This window comes from Pteropus medius, unplaced genomic scaffold (genome assembly GCF_902729225.1).
Source record: "Pteropus medius unplaced genomic scaffold, Ma_sr-lr_union100, whole genome shotgun sequence".
NCBI lineage: Eukaryota > Metazoa > Chordata > Mammalia > Chiroptera > Pteropodidae > Pteropus > Pteropus medius.
This window is the reverse complement of record NW_024340699.1, coordinates 1600728-1620207: the sequence shown is the minus strand read 5'-3', so window position 1 is coordinate 1620207 and position 19480 is coordinate 1600728. Positions and strand designations below refer to the sequence as shown.

The following is a 19480-nucleotide window of genomic DNA, read 5'->3' as shown; positions in this document are numbered from 1 at the left end:
CACTTGCTTTTATTTCAGAAGTCACAAAAGTAGCAAGCGCTTCTTTCTCTGTATTGAGGTGTTGAAAAATATTGTTCTATTGAGGCCCCACTGAAAAGCGACAGCACAAACTTTGTGCTTTCATTCCTCCCTAGAGTTCCCAACTAATTTTGAACAAATCCAAACTCATGCTTTCATTTTCCTATGTTCATGTAGAGAAAGATTCTCCATTTTGCCTCTGTTGCCAGAAGCAAAGGGGTAGTTTGGCATTTAGTAGGGAGATGTATTACAGAGGCCCTGGGCCTTTAGTGAGTGATGTTCAGTCACCAGAGATAAAAACATGGGGTTCCTGGGAGTCCATGGGCCATCCACGATTCGGGGCAGTCACGTGCACTTCTGCATTGCACCGTATCTTTAATTAAATATCATTGCAGGCCCACTGATTTCAATGGAACCAGGGCCTCAGTAAAAATAATGTATATCATCTAGAAATAATCAAAATGAGAAAGTCTGATGTAACTCATACTCCCTCGTCCCAAAAAGAACCAAACTTTTTTTCTCAGGAGGGAAAACCCCACCAATACCTGTGAATTTATTTATCAAGTTACTTGTAATAGTTTAGCATGACAAAAAACTAAAGTTGAAACAGAGGTTATCTGGGGTATTAAGAGAGCATATAAAATTGTGGTGATAATAGGATTTTACAGAAATGAGCAATTAGAATTTTTTTAGCAGCATGTACGAGATCTAATCAGTTATTTACAATGTTTCTTTGATTTCTCAGCAGCGATAGCAGTAAATAAAGTAGGCAGATATGATTTTTGGTTTTCAAATGTTTTTGATTTACTTAATGCATTTTCTTAAGTAAAACAACTTCTGGGGTGTTTGAAAAGGTCTTATAAGAATACAAGAAAGAATCAAGGCATGACATAATGAGAGGATGAAAATTTGAGGGATAATGTAATATTAACATAGTCTAGATTACCTCCCCAGAAGATAGTTATGAATTACATAAGGTGAAGTAGTAACTTGACAGTGCAGAAATCTGGCCGATGATCTCTGGTGGATGGCAGGCATCACCTTAACCAAATGGTCAGAGTTTATTGCCAATAGTGACACTAGTTGACAGTGCGATTTGATGCACCGAGAACTCAGGGCCCCATCTGTGGCTTTCTGGCCCTGAATTGTATAACTTTACGTCTGAGGACACATAAGACAAACGCAAACTGAGGATGTTCTATAAAAGAACTGGCCTGTATTTTTCAACAATGTCAATGTCATGAAATGCAAAGACTCAGGAATGTTCCGTGTCGAAGAAGACGTGACAACTGACTGCAATGTCATTGGTTTTTTGGTTCTTTTTTTTGGACTTCATTGGGTAATAGGTGAATCTCAATATGGTCTGTAGATTAAATTATTGTATTATATCAATGTTAATTTTTTTTGATTCAGATAATCGTACTGTGCTTATGTAAGAATATTCCTTGTTTTAAGGAAATACATGCTGAAGTATTTAGGATATATCTGCAATTTATTAATAAATGGTTCAGGAAAAATAGAAAAGAATAAAGAAAATTTAATAAAATACAAACATTTGGGGAGTCTGGGTAAAGAGTATCTTGGGGAATTTTTATATATTCTTGCAACTTTTCTGTAAGTCTAAAATTATGTCAAAGGAAAACCTTAAAAAATTACAGAGTTATGATAGGCTAAGCATAAAAAATGATTTAGGTGGGCCAATGGTAGGGAAATGTTTCCTTTTTATGCAGGTACTTTTTGTCATTTTAAAATTTGTTGCAATTTTTGTTTTGTAATGGAGTTAGATATCTTAACCAGAGCCTGCTTGGAAGGTCTACACACACTGTGTCTTAAGCTTTACTCATCATTTTAAAGGTTCTAAAAGTCCCAGATTCATAAACAAAGCACATTAAAGCCAACTACAAGTTAGTTACTATAGCATCTGTATGTACTAAATAAGGATAGTCTCTGGTTAATTTAGGTAGTTTTATCACCAAGCAGTTGAGGGTTATGTGAATGTGTGAAAGTAATTTATTAACAATTTGTAGCTGTTTTATATTAGTATTATGCAGCGATACAGTGTTAAGTTCGTTAAAATATATCCCAATGCAGAGCACTTCTTTACCAATGGCTGTGAGTTTTTCTTCAGCCAGGTATTAGTATTTAGATCTCCCAGAAAGCTGAGGTCTCAAGGAAACTTCCCAGTGATCATAAGCAAAACATTTGTATGCACATTACTAGAAACAGACAAAAACATCTTGGCTGGTGAGGTGGCTTGGGACTTTAGATTTTGAGAGTCAGATGTAATTTTTAGTTTAGGGAGATAACTATGGCGCGAGCCTACGCATCTGCCGGTAAGCATTACTGTTTGGGTGGGTATACACCCAGGAAAGCTCATTTTCAGCCTGTTGAGGGGAAGAAGGTGTTTCCCCGATTTATGAATCATTGTAAAGAAGACAGTTAGTGAATGGACTCATTAACCATACCTCCACCTGTTCTCTACTACTCACCTGTAGAACACTACATGTTGGGGCTGTAAGTAGTAAAATGAGGTGGCAGATACATACAGATCCATGTACTTTTCTATATTTTAAATCAATAAGATCTCAATCTGTGAAACCTGCTGGGTTTTCCCTTTCTCTTTGATTAGATTTATTTTTATTCTGAATTGAGAGGAGAATTGTGGTTGTCTTGACAACAGACGCCCATCTCACACATGGATGTGAAGATGTGTCATAATAAGGCGGTTGACAGGCCAGAAAGGAGCATATCCCCTTCCACTCCATTTGGGCTGATCCTTAACAATGTATCTTAAACAATTAGCCCAATGAGGTCTTCGGCTGCTGAAGGCTAATTGGCCTGCAGCAGTTATGAAGTGGTCAAGAACTCAGTTGTGATTGTTCTCTGCTACTTGGTTCCATTCTTAGCTCAAACCGTGCCTTTGTTTACAGGCCATAGTGTATGAAGGCCAAGACAAGAACCCAGAAATGTGCCGAGTCTTGCTCACACACGAGATCATGTGCAGGTAAGAACTACCTTGTACTCTCCCTTTAATTAGCAAAGAGAAGATGAATTTGTATCTCAAATCTAGGTGAACTCAGGTCTATTTTGGGGTACACATTTATCTTGCAATCTAAAAAGAGCTGTTAGACGTGAGTGTTTGGTACTAAATTGTCAGGCAGCAGAGTGGTTCTCAATTATTTATTAGATTTCATCCTGTAAGACATACATTTCCATTTTGATATCACACTGTTAATGGGCACAAAGCAGTGCCTTCTCCTTCTTCCTTTCAATCGAATAAAATACAATATAACCCTTTTAGTGTTAATATATGCGCTCAACTGCATTGCTAGTAAAATGAGGAAGAGTTCTATTGATGTCAGCAGAAGCCTCTGTTCGGATAAGACTTGAAAGTTATAGTTCCCCTTTTTAATTCTCCCACTTAAAAATATGATCATCCATACAGAAGCATCATTCCTTCTTAAACTGAGTGTGGGTTTTCTTTCCCTCTTGACTCTGATCTCTTAATCTTAGTTACCCTGTACATAACTATGACAATGTAGCTAATATTTCTCAGGGGTAGTGAGCTTTTGGAAGGACAGCAGAGATGAATCTCTGAAAGGTAGAAGAATTCATGACATCTGCAAATGAGTGTCTTTATTTTTGCCTGATGTCAAGCTGAAGCTACATTTGAAAATAGGCAAGTATACCAAATTCACTTCCACAGCCTTGGCCGGTCCTCTCCATGTGAGAGAGCAGGCCAGAGAACAACCTTTTAACTTGCAGTTTAGGATTCTTATTCTTCATAAAATAACACTGGCACTTTGCTCTCGATATATTCTGAGTAATTGGATAAAGCATGAAGATGCCACTATGCATCAGAGAAAGGCTACTAATTGCTTTGTTAGCCATGCAGGCTCTCCCTGGCTCAAAGCATGCTTGGCTCCTGACTGTTACAGACCAATCCGGTTAGGGCTTCAGCTGCCACTTCAGCATGGGTGGGCTCTATCTGCTGCTCAAGGACTTGTGGGGAAATCAGTCTTAAAACCCTACAGGTGGAAATAAAATAGAAAGGGTTTAATATGTCTCCATTGCAAAATCCCAAGTATTAACTTCTTTTTTATCTATAATTATTTATCTAAAAATTTCCTTTTTCTTTTTAAAAAGTACTTTTAATGTATTATCCTAAAATATATAGGCATTTCACAAATTTCTGCCTCAGTGATTTGTAAAACTTGTCAATTATTCCAAGAAACAGGTTGCTTTTCTCTAACTTTAAAGCAGTAGCAGAACCCAAAAATATAGTCATGAATTTCTTAGAAGGTACTATTAGGCAAAAATTAGTGCTATACTGTATACAGCAATTGTACGATTAAAGCTGAGTTGCACTTTTCAGAATTAAATTAGTGAAATCATTTTCAAAAGCATTAAAAAATGACCTCCTTTGTATTACTCTTTTCCAGACTGTATCTCTATTTTAGCTCCCCACAATTAGCATGTCATTAGAATGAATTTTCAATGTTCTGTTACATGTGATTCTGGCAAAATAGGAGACAGACAGGAAGATAGATCTCAACCAATAGGCCAACTAATAACTATATATCATAGATTTGCATCTCTTATCTGTACATTTTTGGACTATGCTAGAAATAATTCTATTCTTGAAATACTTAAAGATATATTAGGCCTTTCACACGCAGGCCTACCCTCTATTAATGCAGTTTATATTTTTCTTGTTCTTAAAATTCATTGGTCCAAAGTACTTTATTATGCTGGTTGGTGTGCTTTACTGCTGATGTTCTTTCTATTTTTCAGAAACATAAAAATAGCAAAAATAAAATTTTCAAGCCACTGAAGGCAAATGATGATGTTTGTACTGCATGGCTGAGAGGGAAAAGCCATATTCAAAATGTCACCCTGTTAATGTTACAGATTACGGGTTTTCCTGGCTGCCTGTAGATGTGTAAGGGGTACTGTTTGTTTACCAGGCCACCATGACCCTATTACACAAACCTGTCATCTATTGTGTGGCTAACAGTCTTTTAAATTGCAAATCTGATGCTCTTTAGGGGGCTTTAGGAAAAAAAATCTCACTTTCCACACCATCCTATTTCTCTTGATTTCTTGCCTGTTGTAAGTGGAAGTTGGGATGTGCTGAATTTGCACCAGGGGTGCAAATGCAGGCTCAATTATAAGCATAAAATTAGAGTCTGTTCACCATTAATCAGCCTGGCTAATTGCTATGCACCACCATTAGCCATATGGTGTGAAAGACAGCTTGCTCTCCCCAAGATGAAATTTCTTCATTGCAGACATGAAATAGTGAGGACCCTGGATTTTAAAATAGCATGTTTTAGATATTTAATTTCTAAACAACTTTCTGCAGCGCTTTCTATCAAGGCTAACGGCACAATAAAACTTTGCGTTTATGTCACAAAAGCTGTATATTTATAGTACGTTGGAGCAATGGTAAAAAAGACAGAGAATTTACATCAACAGGAAAGGGCTTGAGATGATTCTGTTTTGTTGCAGGGGAAGGAAAAAGAAAAAGGAAAAAAGAGAGAGAGAGAAAGAAAAACACCAGGAAGCTGTGTCTCAGGTGGTTGCAAATTTAAGAAATCCATTTTGTTCTTTTATAAGGATAACCCCATGTCAGGAGCTGGCTAAAGGACTTGCCGCCATTACATTATAATTATTGCCATCTTTGAGACAAAACCTCTTTGACTTGATGGCATAGAGCTCTTTCTGTGGAATTCTGAGAGAATTTCTGCATTTTCCGTAACTCGGAATCTGTCATTACGTTTTGCTAATACCTGGTGGTTACGTTCTTAAAATAATATGGCCCCGTGAAGGATTTTTTTTTTTTAAAAGCTGGAGTCCATAAGGGATTTGATTATAAGTGTGTCTCAACGTCCTGTGTTTAGATGTGAATGAAAAATAGGAACTATGCTTCATAGGTGAACCTGTTTCCCAACCTCCCAGGCTGGCTGAAGCAGATTTTCTCTTTCCAGTGCACGAGACAGTTTCAGGGCTTGGGAATTCTGTTTAGGAGAGCACTTTCCCCCATTATCAGTGCCTGGCTATTTGCGGGGTTATGAGTTAGTTCTCAAAGTTAGCCTCTCCCTTGATCTGGTCTCTTCTTCCTTTCTCTTTGCTGGCTTATTCTGATTTTGCCTTCAGATTGTCACGTCAGCATGGTTTCTTCAGAAAGCATCCCTGGCCCTTGTCCTGAGTTATGTCTTCTTGCTAGGCATTCTGATTATATCCTGTGCTTTTCTCCATAGCACTCAGCACATCAAACTGTGTGTCCCCAGCCTGTCTTCCTTGCTGGACTAAGAGCTCTTCGAAGGCAGAGAAGTTATTCAGTTTTCCTCTGTGCCTTGGTTGTCCCGTGTGTGAAATGGAGGGAAAATATTACTTATCTCATAGGTGGTTATTATGATTATGTGCTATAATCCCCATAAATGCTTATCATGGTGCCTGACACACAGTAAGTACTGAGTGTCTGTTATTATTAATAGTAGTAGCAGTGGCAGCATTATCCACAGTGTCTACCTAGGGACCTGGCTCACAGTTGCTCAGAGTAAGACATTGATAAGAGAACATTGAAAGGAAGCAAAGTGTCTACTAAAGCATTAATATACTTTGTTCATTCTAGGTGTCACGGTAAGGATGTTTTCATTCATTCTTTTAGCACCTACTGTGTGGGAAGCACTAAATGCAGAGCCAAAAAAGACTGGGTTCTGCAGCAGGAGAGTTTACAGAGCAGCTTGGGAGATGAAACCTGTAGGCAGATAGCTAGACTGTACTGTAGAAAGGGTTGACCGTGATGTGATGAGAGGTGAAGCAGAGGATTGTGGCTATTCAGAAAAGGGGGACATACCTGTAGGGTGATAGTAGCTGCAGAAATGGGGAGGAGGGCGAGATAGGACAGGGATTTTAGAGGGTGCATGAAGAAGTGGCCCATTCGTTGGTGGTCCAGGCAAGATTTCTCTGTAGAGAGGTCTACAGGCAGGTGATCTATGGCTTGCAACTGGAAAGAGAGTCAGGGTGAAAAATAACCAGCTTCGGAGGTTTCTTCCCAAAAGTGAGAGTTGAAGCTGTGGTCTCACATGGGATTGATAAGAGTCTAGAAGGAGAAAGGTCCTCGGATACATTCTTGGGGGATAATCAAATTTGCAAGAAGGGAAGAGGGTATGTTTGAGAATTAGGGAAAAGACCCCTGTGTACACAGGGCACAGAAATAAAAGGAAAGTGTTTTAGAGATGGGGAGCTATCTGTACAATAAGTGCTGGAGAGATGCTGGGGAGAAAAGCACCAGCAAGTCACTCTTGAACAAAGCTACTTTTTATGGAGTTGAAGTGGCTAGAAGTGATGGCGACTTGGCAAGGGGAAAGTTGTACAGTGAAGAAACTAACTCAAGAACAAAGAAGGAGCAAGCCTTTTTTTTTTTTTTTTAAAGAGAATGGGAAAACTTGACAATGTGTCTAAACTGAGGGAAAGAATAAACTTACTCTTACAGCTATTACTCAGACTATTCAGCTAATTCCCGCAGCTCATCCTCTAGCCCCATTTGGCTAAATAGGTGAGATATTTTGTTTTTTATTGTAAAGCTTTGAGATGTTTATTTTATTAAAAAAATTTTTTTTTAAGCTTTGGGATTTATATAATGTTCTTAACCAGTTGAGAGAGCCTCTACTTATAGGAAGAAGTCCTATGTCTCTAAAATGAGGACCTGCACGACTAGGAAACATCTAGCTGTTTCTTGCCCTGATTTATGGAGCTGTGTGTCAGCTCACTGGTGATACGCCACCTGTGTTAGGCTGCTAAGGACGAGACTCATAAGTTTGCTTTTCCCTGGGTGTGACAAGTTGTCCGGGAGATGCGCGAACCTGCTGGGGAAAGGGTCCACAGTGTACGTACAACACCAGGTGGTGGCTACCTATTCCCGCGACGGGCCGCATTGCTCTCCTGCCACTTGGGTTGCAGGTTGAGAAGGGATGTGAAATAGTGGAAGTCCTGCTCTGTGACAAAGCAAATTAGGAAACTCCAAGCCCCTATAGATGCCTGCTTTAGGGAGCGAATAATACCAGGTCTGTGCCTGGTACAGTGCCCGACACACATTAGGTGCCTAAGTAACACCATTCTGAGTGGATGCAGATCCTTCAGTCACACAGTGGTGAGGACATGATTCACTGTGAGTTCTTTCATTGCTGTGGCGACTTCTCCTTTGCAATGCTTTTGCATCTGCTGTCCCATGTACTGTATCGTTTCATTCTGAGCCCTCTTCTGCTTTAAACATAAGTGAATCTGTTCTCTTTTCAGCCTGTCCTTCTTGGTTAATGCCTGTCTTGTGTATGGTGGAGGTTGGTGCCCACATGTTTTGGTCCTTCTGAGTTTGGTGGAAGGAACAAGGGACAGTTTGGCTTAGAGCAGAGAGGACTCTCGTGGGCAGAAAAGACTGTCATGGGACGAAGGACAGGTTTTTGCTCTGCATGGCACTGGGGTTAGAACTGGGAAGCTACAGGGGGGATAGCTGTCAGCTTAGTCTAAGGGAAAACCTTTTTTCTCCCCAATGACAGTTGATTTTTAATATTTTAATAGGAAAGTAATAATGCAGTACAAAGCGGAAGACTGCAGATACATGTGAATAAGATATATATCCTCCATTCTTCCCCACTTCTTATTCTACTCCCTATAGGTTATGGCTTTGAAGTTTCTATTCATGTATTCAAAAATATTTTTTGAGGGCCTGGTGTATGCCAGGCTCTGTTCTAGTTGCTGGGGATGTAAGGGTGAATAAAAAAGTCTAAGATCCTCTCCTCATGAGGTTTATATTCTAGTGTGAGACAGATAATAAAGAAGAAGACAAATCATATAAAACGTAATGTGGCGAGTATTAGAAAGAAAACTGAAGCAGGATGAGGGTTTGAGAGCATTGGAGTGGTCAGGGAAGGCCTTTTTACGGCAGCGACTTTGTGCAGAGTTTTGAGTGAAGTGCAGGTGTGACACAAAGTGTCACACTTGTGACAAATTCTCTTTCCCTCCCTCCCTCTCTCTTTCACATTTTTCTCCCAGAAATAGGACCATATCATACCTACTATTCTGCAACTTGGTTTTCTCAATTCACAGTATAACGTAGACTTCTTTTGTGGTTGTATGTAAGAACCCAACCTTCATTCTTTTTAATGCTACACAGAATTCCATATATACACACATGTATATACGGTATATATGTACACACACACACACACGCACACACACACGCACACTGAAGTGGGCTCATGCTGCAGACACTTTTTGTCACAACCCCAGGTGCATAGTAGAGCCCAAGAATCTCATTTTGGGAACGAGGACTCTGTGATGCAGTGACATGACCCAGGAGACAGGAACTCGTGGGCCATTTTTCTTACTTTGCCTAAAGTTTTTGTGTAAGTGTTAAGTGACCCCCAGCCCCATGATTCTGTTTTCTCTTTCCTCATTCCCTCATTTTATTCCTATTCTAGCCTTTCTGCTACACGTTCTTTGTATCTGGCTGTTCTCCTGGGTCTCTTGGAGCACAACACAGAGGGGCAGCTCTTTCTCACTGATGCTGTTCTTCATTATCTGGCTTCTCTCAAAGACATATTTTAAGGCGATAAGGACAGTGCTTATGTCAAAGGACAAACCTCTGGCCTAGAGCAGCACTTGCTTGGGGGAGGTGGTTTGGTGTATGGCGTGGGATGGGAGTGAACCTTCCCTTCAACAGCGATTCCTGCCCAGAGGGTCATCTGGGCTTTATCTGTCATCTTTCTATTTTCTTGGCTTGTATTCTCCTCCCCACCCCCACACATTACATTCATTCATGAAGTCAATTAATCAATCAGTCAATCAATCAGTGAATAGTTGAGCTTCTCTATTTTATTCCAGGCCTTATGCTACTCCTTAGGTATATAAAATGACGGTTTCTTCCTTTATGAAGCATATGGGTTAATGAGGGAGGGATGTGTAAGGAGAAAGACAGCAAAAAAAATACACACATATATATGTAAGAACATAATTTGCATTGTGTTAAGCACCCTGAAAGGAAAAACCAGGAGAAACCTAACGTTGATTAAAGGCAGGTGTCAGGGCCAGCCTCTCTGTGGAAAGAACCTACAGGCTGAGGTCTTCAGGGGAAGCAGAGGCTGGCAAACTAGGGAGGGGTCCGAGGAGGAGCAGAGCAGGTAGGAGGCCTGCCCAGGCCCGGGCCCGAGGTCGGACTGAGCGTGCCACATCAGAGAGATTGGAGTTGACCAGTGAGACTGGATTTTGGCAAGTTGGAGGGCAGTGACAGGAGATTGGGAGGTGCTCTGGCATCATGTCATGCCATAGATTTATTCCAAGTGCTCTGCGAAGGCATTACAAGGTTTTGGGCAGTGAAGTGACAGGGTCCCATTGACATTTTGGAAGGATCACTCTGGCCCTTGCAGAGAATGAAGAGTAGAGGCAGTGAGACCAGGTGGGAGGCTACTGCAGGAGTCTGAGGAAGAATGGAAGTGGCTTGGACCCCTTGAGGGTAGTGGGGAAGGAAAGGATCAGATAAGGAAGGAGAGACTCAGATAAGCTAGAAGATGTACATTCTAGTCCACAATTATCATCCTGCAAGTCGGAAGAGTCCCTGGAGGGCATTTAGTCCTGGCAGGACCTTGGTGAGGGTGTGGCCACAGGGACATGCAGTTCCCATTTGCTGTTTTGAAAAAGAAAAGAAAAAAAAAATAATGGAAAACAGAAAGGAGAAATAGGCAGTCCCATTGATTGGTTTTCTCTCTGAGTAAAGGGGGCCTTGGGCTCTGTGGGTGGGCTGCTTTTGGAGACAAGCTGCCTCTGCAGAGTGCAGGGCAGCCTGGCTGAGACTCGGAGGGGGAAGAAAGAGCAGGGAGTGATAAAGGCGCTGCCCGTCATTGAGCCCTTAGCAGCCCCGTCAAGGAGCCAGCTTCATGCCATTATTGCATTGAATCTGCACCCCCTCACTTAGAGGTGGGTACTACAACTGCTCCATTTTGCAAACGAGGAAACTAAGACTCTCTGCAGGGTAGTGCCCTGCTCAGGTTGGTGCAGGCAGCTCTTTCTGGTTCTTGAGTGCTATGCTTTTCTATCCTTGAAATGTAGGCAGAGAGGGTTAGAGTTCAGGGACGATGGAGCTGGGTTTTTAAATTATTTTTTTGCATGCATTCCAACCACCATACATCTCATTCCCTTGTTCCATCACCTGTTGCTTACCTATTGGGACACTTTGGGCTTTCCATCCCCGGAGTGCTGGTGCCACAGAACTCAGGCCTGGGAAATTGTTTCTTCTGAGTCAGAAAGGCAAAGGCTATCAGGTGGTGGCATGGTTTTTAGCTGGGACCTTGACAAAGGCGATACAGTTCTTACTACTGCTGTCCAAAGGTTCGAGAGACAAACGGGGTTAGCACCAAATTTGGAAGCTGATTCTCTTCTCAGTGACAGAGTTACATCCAGGGAAGAGGCTTCCCCACTTTGGTGAAAGGCTCCCTATGCAGGAGTATATTTCTGGGCCCTGAAAAATGAAGTTCCATGTTTGCTTCTCTCCGGTAGCTCTTTAAATTTAGGCTCTATGATTCACTAAGCCGAGTGTGTGTGTGTGTGTGTGTGTGTGTGTCTTGTAGCGTGTGTGTGTGTGTGTGTGTATTCACGCACGCCTGCCTGTGTAAGAAACAGGGAGAAAAGTGCCTGTTTTATTTCTGGTGTGTGGTAATGTATAACCCTCGGATAACTTCCTCACCAACTTGACTGATCAAATACATGCTTTTATAGTGTGCCCCGGGGTGTAGACTGGCCAGTGGACATATATTTTATTTGGAAACAAGTCTCAGATGGATGAAAACTATCCATTGACCATGGGTAATTTTCAAAAACTCTAATTTTTCACCCTTTAGCAGCATCTCAGTTTAAAAAAAAAACCTTACAGCCTTAAGGTCATGACTGGGGTGGGACTTTGATAGCGGGTGGCTTTCCTGCCCATGGCTGCATTTTCTCTGACCTAATGAAGAACATCCACTGTCAGGGCCTTGCTAGCCTTTCGATCAGCTGTCCGTAGTACTTCCAGAAAACTTAAATGGAGAACACGTTGATCTCCACTTGTTTTTGATCTTGCCTCTTGTTTGTCTCATTGTGTTGTACTATTATTCTCATGAAGATGGTTCAGAAGCAAATAGTTATAGCTTTAAGATTTTGAAAAGGCTGTGGTTGAAGGAAACATCTCCCATAAAAAAGGAAAGGAGAAGAGAAAGGAATCCATTTAATACAAAACGACTGGAGGGGGAGAAATCACTCATACCTCATTATTGACGCGTTCCACACAATTAGTGTGATCTTGAGGGAAGAACGTTTGAGCCACCCACAACTCTGAATATTCTCATTGGGTAGATGTAATAATAGTGCATTTCACAGTGAACTCTTCCAATACCATGGGCAGTGATGGGGAGACCCCGTCGTGGGGCTGTCAGTCGCCTCTGGGAGAGTCCTTCTCCCTCCCTCCTTTGTTCAAGGAGAGGTTAAGCCTGGCCATTAACCCATAGGTGACCCAAATAGAATTTTCTGTCCCAGGGATCTGTTGATTGCCAGGTATGGCTTTGTGGTAATTCTAGCATTTGCAACCCAGCAATTCGAACCTTCTGTCTGCCTAAATGATGGTTTTACATGGTAATAGTTGTACTAAATCCTTCTGCTTTTGCTCCATAGCCGCTGTTGTGACAAGAAAAGCTGTGGCAACCGAAATGAGACTCCCTCAGATCCAGTGATAATTGACAGGTAGGGACCACTCTACTTTCACTGGATTCTTATTCCTCATTATAATGAAACACCTGCCTTGTGTCGCTCATGGGAGAGGGTTAGGAATGCATGTGGCCGAAATGTGCCTGTTGGTTATGACTTAAGCTGCGCCGAGCTATTGCGATTCCTGGGAAAGCCATATGGAATGTTCTTTGGAGGCCTGTTTTCTTGTATTGCTCCGGTTTTGTGTCTGATTCATGCTCCTAAAGGAATATTTTTTTCTTTTCTGACTTTCTGAGGCTCAACCGTCTTGCTGTGCCAGGAAGCTTCAGAAATAAAATAATAATAGTTTGTGATTTATGAAATGTGGTTGGGTGCTTATAAATATTTAACTTTTATTTGAAAAATGTTTGAATCATTATCACTTTTAGCTACAGTAGTTCTGTTGGACATAATCCATCTACATTTTAAGGTTTTATTTATGCATAAAAGCAGTTTTAAAGAGATCCGTGAACCAGGACTTTCTACTGTTATTTCCTGGGTTTGATCGTAGCTTGTACTGTATTGTAAGCTGATTAATTTATCTTGCTTGTCTTAATTATCATGTTTTTAAACAGATCCATATTACTAATCTGACATGACCAAGTAAATCACTGTAGAACAATAAATCTATTTTAGTTGTTGGGTGCAATTTCAAGTCAGTGTGTGCACATATTATGCAAAGTTGCCTTCCAAATATTCATTTTACATTTTAATTATTGAAATTCATTGTAAGAAAACATGTATGATAAACCATTTGTTACATAGCATTACTCATTGAGAGGTAAATGGCCTGGAAGGTTTATAGTTACCGTCAGTTGTCAGCTAAGAAAAAAGCTAGTACCCTCCACTAGCTGGAAAAGAGTCTTGCAAATAAGACTGACTGATCCTTCACTGAAGAAATCTACAGCTGAACAAAAGTCCCTTTTTTGAGTTTAGTAATATTGAATTTGGACCAAAAAAACCCCCCACTTATTTTGTCTTTCTAATTCTTTACCTTTTGGGGGCTGCTTTACTATTTTTCAGTTAAATGAAAAGTGTTTGCTTCATCATAATTTGTCACAACATTGATTGTTGATTTTGACTTAGGTGATTCTTCATGCTTAAACAGAATTTTAATTGCTAGGTAACTTTATAAAGCCCACATTTTAATCAGATATTTTAATTAGATATCTCTCACTAATATTCACTAACAACATACACAAACATACACTTTTGCTTGATAAAAAAGTATTAATATACTTGATTCAAAGTCCATACATGTGAATGTTTAATGTGTAGTGAGGTTGTATGCTGCCTGTAGAATTAGAATAGCATGCTTATCTGTGAAAGCAAGCATGCCATTCATGTAATTTCTTTTTCTGCAATGGTAGATAAGTCTTCAAATGAATAAGATAAAAAATAAGTATAACCTTTATGCTGTTTGCTTCATTTAAATACACCTCTTCAAAATACCACTTGTTATTTTAAGCAAGTTTTTCTTACTCGTCCTTTACCAAGAAAGTGTTCTGATCAAAGGACCAGCCCAAAATATTCACCAAAACTTTTAAACTATAAGCATTTTGTTCTGCCCCACAGTTCCTTTTGGTTTAGATGATAAGAAACTTACCTTGCCACCCGCAATGAAAACACTTTTTTTGCTTGTGAATGGGTTAAGCTTTTAAGTTCTTCGTTTGGTTTTAAGCTGTGACTCTGATATAGAAGGTTGATATGACTGTGGTTTGAATAACATTTGATTTTGACCTGTTCCTGTGGGTTGCGATGGCATAAGAAACTTGACTCAGCAGCACTGTAATTAGCCGGGCCCGAGTTTTTGAAACAGGATTGTGTTACCTGGATTGCATTAGTGTGGCTTCTATTGTTGCCGCCTTGCATCTGTCCCAGTAGGGTACTTAAAACCTTTTCTTGGCTGGGGTAATTCAAACAATTTAGGCAAAATAAGTACGTACTTTATACTGTTGGTGGCTTTAGAGATATTGCTCATGACATTTATCCTTTTCATTTTTTCCCTTTTTGGTTTGACAAAGTAGAAAACAGTATGTAGCCAATATTGGTCTCTTAAGAAGAGAGAGTTTTAAAAACGGCTGAAAAAACTGGGTGCCTCTGCACAAGTCCCAACATATGTTTACGTGCTGGCTGTTGCCACTGTCTCCCGTGTACTGTCTTTTCAAGCAGTGATGCCAGCTGATATGCAAAACCCCATTTAGCTATTCTTATTTGCATCTGAGTTTTCAGAATTTATTTGTCCTTCAGTCTGCCAAAGGTTTTAAAAGCTCCAGTCTTGTCTATGCCGATATGTGAAACTTCCAGTTTTTAATGACAGGAGAGAATAACAACAAGAAAATAACTTACTCAAGGAGGGGCAAAATAGGAAGGATTTTCAAATCCATAAACTTGCTGCAAAGGGAAAAAAGCGATGGCAACCGTGTTTGAGTTTCATAGTTTCCAATTTGATTCTATATTACTGATTTGATAATACCTGTTTACGTGCTTAAGGGTTTGATTTGTTTTCAGAATTATGGATGTGAATCCCTGCATATTTTGTAAAAATAGGTGATGGGGCCTACATTCAGTAGCAATAGTAACTGTTTTTACAAGATGCATACAATATGCAATTATAGAGCTGAGGGTACAGGCAATCATTGTGTTAGGATTTCGCGTGGTTTTAACATGCCTTTACCTCTGGGCCCAATAATTTTTAGCTCCCTTTGCTTGTCCTTCAGATTTTGGAAGAACACTGCTATTTTTATCAGTCAAAAGACTTTTAGCAGTGGTTATTCAGGAAAACTATTTATAGGATAGATAGAAGAGCTTTCTGGTCATACGGCAATGGTGCAGGGTAAGCTATTTCTGTGTTGAATTTTGGCTGTATTATTTGCTGTTAGTGATTTGGAGGCATCAGCTTGGCATATTTTATCCAAAAAGTGGAATTAATAAAATCAGGAGTTGCATACTGTGATTTAGAAAATGGGTTTCTGCTTTATTCTTTTATAATAGCATGCAACAATGAAAAATGTGACCCAGGCTCTTTCTACAGTTGTGAGAATTTATCAAGTCACTTAAAAAAGTTCTTTGGAAAATTCTTGTAAATGTAAGAATTGTGCATCTGGAGTTGACTGCCAGATTATATTTCGGCCTGATGTCAAATGGCTTGTAAACATGATAAAACCCAGGCTGTGTTCAATGATCCAGATATTTGGGCTGTGTAGACATGGGAAAAGTCAAATGTATTATGTTTAATAGCTGATGACCAGGAACTAATAACAGCAAATTTCATTATTGTCGAGGTAAAGGGCTGTGTGTAGTAATTATTGTTAAAGTAAAAAGCAAAAAATGACTTTCAGTTATTGAATTAAGGTGGAGATTGATTTAACATATTCACACAGTAACTCATATTTGAATTTAAAAGCTTTGCAATAAAATTCGTGTTTAGAAATTGAATAAATTGTAGTTTTATTACCGCATTGGATATCCTTGTGTCCTAACCTTTTTCCTTGGAGTTATCTTAGTTCAATAAATAAAACCTCATTAGACTATTCCCATTTCAACGAGTTTATTAAATTTTGCAAGAGTAATTAGCATAAGCTGTGCTAATTTTTCTGGAAGACTAATGAGGGAGGTTCTTAATTAGGTTTACTTTGTAAGAATCAGAAAAGATGATAATGACAAAAGTCACACAGGGTAGTCTGAATTGGGAACCCAGTTTTTCTGAATCTATAAAAAGATTCCATTTTCTATGTGGAAATTTCTTTATTAATGCTTGAACTGAATATATTAAGTGTGCAGACTGTTATTCCGTATCTAGTTAGTTAGGATTACCATCCATTTTGATTTGCTTCGCAAAACTCTTTATTTTCTTACCCTTGACTCACTAAACTATCTTTGAGCAATGACATGGATGAATACAGATGGTTTTACAAAAACATTTTTTTTTCTCTCCAAAATATACTCTAGGATTCCTTTCACATAGAGCCCTAAAGTTTCTTGCCAGATTTGTATCGCTTATTTCCAGTAGGGCGGCATAGGGGATGGCTCAATGTTTGTTTGTTTGTTTGGTTTTTCAATTTAGGATCAGTGTGAGAGAATAGTTAGACCACTAAATAAAGGGAAAAAATAAGAGCCTAATTCTTCATTTTCTTATAGTGTGGATCCTGAGCAGTTAACAAGTGGATCCTTTTTTTTTTCTTAATAGATAGAAATAATAAAGAATGAAATTGCTCCTCAAATTATGTTCTCCTGTCTTGCGCAAATTTAGATGTAGTCCTTTTGGAATACATGGCTCAAGTAATCTGTAAGTTTTGAGTTCCTCACAGCCAATATTAAAAGCACGGATTTTTGAAGCCTACCAATTAAGATACTGCTACAAATTTTGGGTTCGCTTACTTTAACCTTAACAGATTTGTCTTTCTTTTCCATTTATATGAATCCCTGTATCTATGTTTGGGAGGTAACATAAAAAAAAGGTACAAATTTTGTTGCATGAGAAACCTAGCCTGTTTGGAATTACTGTTCTCCAAGGCCACTTACTCAAGGGTCTCCTAAAAAGAAAAAAAAAAGCCTGTATTTGTCTTTTCCAGTATTTTCTAAAGATCTTCCACATCTAGATTACTTTCACTTAGGTAATACTAATTGGTTTGTTTATGATTATTGACTGAAATAGAATGTTCACAAGTGACACTATTAGAATGCTTATTTTACCTGTTGATTTTACAGGATGCACATCATTTGAGTAGAAAAGTTTAACCATGTCAGGGTTGTTCGAAGAACCAATTTTATTTAAGATCTGTTCTTCATCTAAGAGATACAAATGCTGTGATAAGACTTTTCAGAAAAGTACAGTGCTGTCTTATCACCAAGCTGATTTCTTGATTAAATTGATCCTGATGTATTTATATAACATACATGTTCATTTGTGTAATAGGAGAATACTAGTAAAACTTTAGAATTAGGATATAGTTATGTGGGTGTTTTGTTTGTTTGCTTGCTTTTGCCATTGAGTAGGGTGGGTGGGGTACATCCTAATTCCTATATTTACAATCATAAGATTACGAAGGCATCTGGACTCCTCAACAAAAAATGACTTCCTTTTGTTTTTTCTCATTAGATCTAAGTCCCAAAATTCATTAACAATTTTTTCTTTTATCTTCTGTAAAAATAAATCCCTTAACCAACATGAACATAAACATATACTTTTATTAAAGTTGCAAATGAGGCTTTTAGTCAGTTTTTTGGCTTCGTTTCATTGACCTTTCAACTCTTAATATTTTGGTCTTCATCCAGTTTTTAGAAGGACCAACCACTAAGTATAATTCCTCTGTGAGATACACAAATGGGGTCTAGGGTATAAAAAACCAGAGGTGTAAATGCATTTCTTGGAGTTCTGATAAGCCTTTATACCACCTGATTTCCTAACCCCGAATATTCAGTTAAAATGAAAGGAGGAAAAATTTGCCCTTTAAAATTGCCCCAGGCAGGATAATTGCTATCCTCTTGGTGGGTTTGAGAGGTTGCCTTTTTCCAAAAGTGACAAGCCGATGTCGACACCAAGCGTGAATTTACGGTTGTTTATTAACCCTAGTGTACTTAAACATTTGTTTTCTCAGTGGGAATTCATATGTGATTATTAGGAATGAGACTTATGTGAGAGAGCATCATTCTAAATTTTATCACATATCGGATAATACCATTCTGAATAAGAGATGAACCCTGCACGTTTCTCTGCAGTTTTCTGCCTTGATAAGAAAATAACGAACACAATAAGCTAATAGCAGTCTATATTCCATTTGCTATCAGCTATTCCCAAATACACAACCAGGATACATTAAAATACATTTCAAATATGCTGACAATATATCATAATGCAGAGCACTTTTACATGGTGTAATACTGCTGCAGACACTGTATAATGAACAGCAGTGGTTTTCCTGTAAAGGAAATAATGGCAGCAACTTCCAAGAAATGTGTTTAACAGAGATTCACAGAATCAGCAGTGTATATGTGTGACTGGCCAGGGTGTTAGCTCACGGTGTGGGCTCTTTATCCCATATCGTCATAACTTTGCTTTTGTAATGGTTCTAGAAAAATACAGAAAAGCAGCACAAGGTCCCCTGTGTGTCATCTAGCAACTTTGCACCATCAGTTTGTGATGAGAATATATCACTGTAGTAAACATCCTTTTACTTTTCTAAGAGAAGTTGCTTAGAATAAAAAAAAACCCAAACCCTCCTAAGTGTAACCCTCCACTGGTAAGTTCCCTTCATGTCTCCCTACTGCCAGCACCTGACCAAGCTCTGTAATAAAAACTGACCAGATTTAAAAAACTCTATTTAGAGGTTCCTGTTTTTGGTCACTTTAAGTTGTGCGAGGTACTATCTGAAATAGACTACCAATTCTTCCTCCTCTCCCATTCTCCCAGCCCACCCTTCCCTTTACAAACTGTAACTGTACACTGTCCGTGACAATATAAAAGTGACCTAAATACTCCAATTGCAATCAATGGAATATGGTGAACAGTACAGGTTTGTCTTTGGTTGCTTGCTGCCTTTATAAAGGTGTGGGTAGATGAAGATAACTCTCCCTCCCAAACTCTTTCTCCAGTTACAAGCCTTTGTCCAGAAGCAAATGAAGGTTTTAATGTTACAATACTTATTGTAATAGAATTTTAATTGCCCTAATCCTGCTAAAGTGTGAA

General features: G+C 39.1%; 1 protein-coding gene across 8 annotated transcripts in view; it reads left to right on the top strand.

Annotated features, from left to right (window-relative positions):
• Positions 1-19480, top strand: part of EBF1 (EBF transcription factor 1) — a 376947-nt gene that overhangs the window by 11497 nt on the left and 345970 nt on the right. For all 8 annotated transcript variants that reach the window (XM_039876803.1, XM_039876822.1, XM_039876871.1 and 5 more), the window contains exons 5-6: positions 2949-3022; positions 12721-12789. In XM_039876803.1, the coding sequence (XP_039732737.1) occupies positions 2949-3022; positions 12721-12789 (143 nt within the window). The remainder of the gene's footprint in view (positions 1-2948; positions 3023-12720; positions 12790-19480) is intronic.